Below are 2,000 nucleotides of genomic sequence, written 5' to 3'. Positions count from 1 at the left end.
CCCCTTTCGTCGCCCCTTCTTCCCCTCGCCTACACCCTCGTGTGAATCAAATACCTTCACTACAGCAGCCATGTTGGGCTCCGGTACGAGCACGGCGCTCGCCGCAGGAGCCGCCGGTCGCCTCGGCGGGAGGCAGCGCGGCCGGGCTCGGCTCGGAACGGCGCGGGGATCCCGGTTCCCACCGGAGAACCGGAGCCCGGGCGGCCTCCGACCCTCTTCTCCCATCGCACCGAGGGATGCCGCGATGCGCCGTTACCCTGCCAGCCCGGTAACTTCCCACCGTTACCGGTAACGCCACTAACTGCGGGTCCCGCACCTGCCCCGCATCCCTCCGGTAGAACCGGCCGCATCCCGGGACTGCCTTCGGAAAAAAATTGGGGTGTTTATAGGGGAAGGAGCCGCGGTTACCTCCTCCGAGCCCGGTGTTGCCGGTTCCCCCGCCGCTCGCCGCTCGGTCGAACCCACCTGGGGAGGGAAAGAGAGAGAAGAGGCGTCAGGAGGAGCCGCCGCCGCCATCGCTCCAACTTGGAGCAACTTTCCCGGTGAGGCTGGCAGCGGGGGCGGGGGGGTGGGCGGCGCTGGAGCCCCTGCCCGGTCAACCGGGACCGGTCCCGCCGGCGGCCAGGGCGTGGGATGCCCCTAAACCGGTCCCTTCCACCCGCGGAGTGGGGACACCCACCCGGAGCCCCGGCCCTTTCCGAGGTTGGGGGGGGACAAACCGGGACACGGCCTCTGCTGCCGGGGAAATGCGGGAGACCCTCGCGGAGGGGCAGCCCCACACTCGGTGTCTGTCCGTCCCTCCGTCTGTCCGGTTTTACCGGGCGGGGGGCGGCCCAGCTCCCCCGCACCGTGGGCACCGGAGCATCCCCGGGCACCGGAGCATCGCACCGGGCATTCCCCGCCGCTCCTCGGGCAGCGGAGCCGCTCGAAAGCGGATTTTTCAGCTGTGCTTTTATTTCTTTTTCCTTTTCCTTCCACCGACATTTCCCCCCCTTCTTTTTTTTCTTTTCTTTTCCCGCCTCATTTTTTTTCTTTTTTTCCAACGACTCGTTCCCCCGCACATCCCTTCGCAGCTCCGTTCAACCAGCACCGGAGAGGGGGGGGAACCGACCCCCGAGGTAAAGGCGTCCCCAAACCCCCGGCCAAATCCACCCCAATTCCCGCCCGGCTGAAAATATCGATGTGGGCGAAAACTAATGATTTAAACAGATTTTAATGATTTATTATTTTTTTTTTCTTTCCGCAGCCGCCGTCACCCAAAGGTGTTGAGGCAACAAAGAGCGGGAGGGGATTCGACGCTCCTATTTTTGGCCTGTTCCCGTCTAGAAATATTCCCCCAAAGCCCCGAAAGCTTCGCAAAGATTGATCTCTCAAAAAAAAAAATAATAATAATAAAAAAAAACCCTAAACCAAACAACCATCCCCTGCCCTGCAAAGTGTTTCCAGAGATTTTTTTTTTTTTTTTTTTTTCTTTTTTTTTTTCCCCTCCTTCCCCGTTTGATTCCAACGTTGTCGCCGGGAATTATTTGCATTTAAAATCCAACGACTCGTTCCCTCGCACATCCCTTCGCAGCTCCGTTCAACCAGCACCGGAGAGGGGGGGGAACCGACCCCCGAGGTAAAGGCGTCCCTAAACCCCCGGCCAAATCCACCCCAATTCCCGCCCGGCTGGAAATATCGATGTGGGCGAAAACTAATGATTTAAACAGATTTTAATGATTTATTATTTTTTTTTTCTTTCCGCAGCCGCCGTCACCCAAAGGTGTTGAGGCAACAAAGAGCGGGAGGGGATTCGACGCTCCTATTTTTGGCCTGTTCCCGTCTAGAAATATTCCCCCAAAGCCCCGAAAGCTTCGCAAAGATTGATCTCTCAAAAAAAAAAATAATAATAATAAAAAAAAACCCTAAACCAAACAACCATCCCCTGCCCTGCAAAGTGTTTCCAGAGAAAATCTGATTTTCTATTTCTCCCCCCCGCCCTCCCCGTCGCTCCTGAGCCC

At 57.6% G+C, this 2,000-nt stretch overlaps 1 protein-coding gene across 1 annotated transcript; it reads left to right on the top strand.

The window, feature by feature from the left end:
* Positions 1-244: 244 nt before the first annotated feature.
* On the top strand, positions 245-1,383 carry LOC106885698 (wiskott-Aldrich syndrome protein-like). The gene is made up of 4 exons (XM_014938077.1): positions 245-268; positions 390-542; positions 1,074-1,118; positions 1,247-1,383. Exons 1-4 carry the CDS (start codon positions 245-247, stop codon positions 1,364-1,366), a joined length of 342 nt encoding a protein of 113 aa, XP_014793563.1. The 3' UTR covers positions 1,367-1,383.
* The last annotated feature ends 617 nt before the right edge of the window (positions 1,384-2,000 follow it).

Source organism: Calidris pugnax, unplaced genomic scaffold (genome assembly GCF_001431845.1).
Source record: "Calidris pugnax isolate Ruff unplaced genomic scaffold, ASM143184v1 scaffold46, whole genome shotgun sequence".
In the NCBI taxonomy this organism is placed as follows: Eukaryota; Metazoa; Chordata; class Aves; order Charadriiformes; family Scolopacidae; genus Calidris; species Calidris pugnax.
This window is presented reverse-complemented; position numbering and strand designations above follow the sequence as displayed.

Excerpts from the sequence above, each read along its gene's own strand:
- LOC106885698 (XM_014938077.1), top strand. The coding sequence starts at position 245 with ATGCGCCGTTACCCTGCCAGCCCG. Across the intron at positions 269-389 it reads GCCGTTACCCTGCCAGCCCG|GGGAAGGAGCCGCGGTTACC; the intron begins GTAACTTCCCAC and ends GGGTGTTTATAG. Across the intron at positions 543-1,073 it reads AACTTGGAGCAACTTTCCCG|CTCCGTTCAACCAGCACCGG; the intron begins GTGAGGCTGGCA and ends ATCCCTTCGCAG.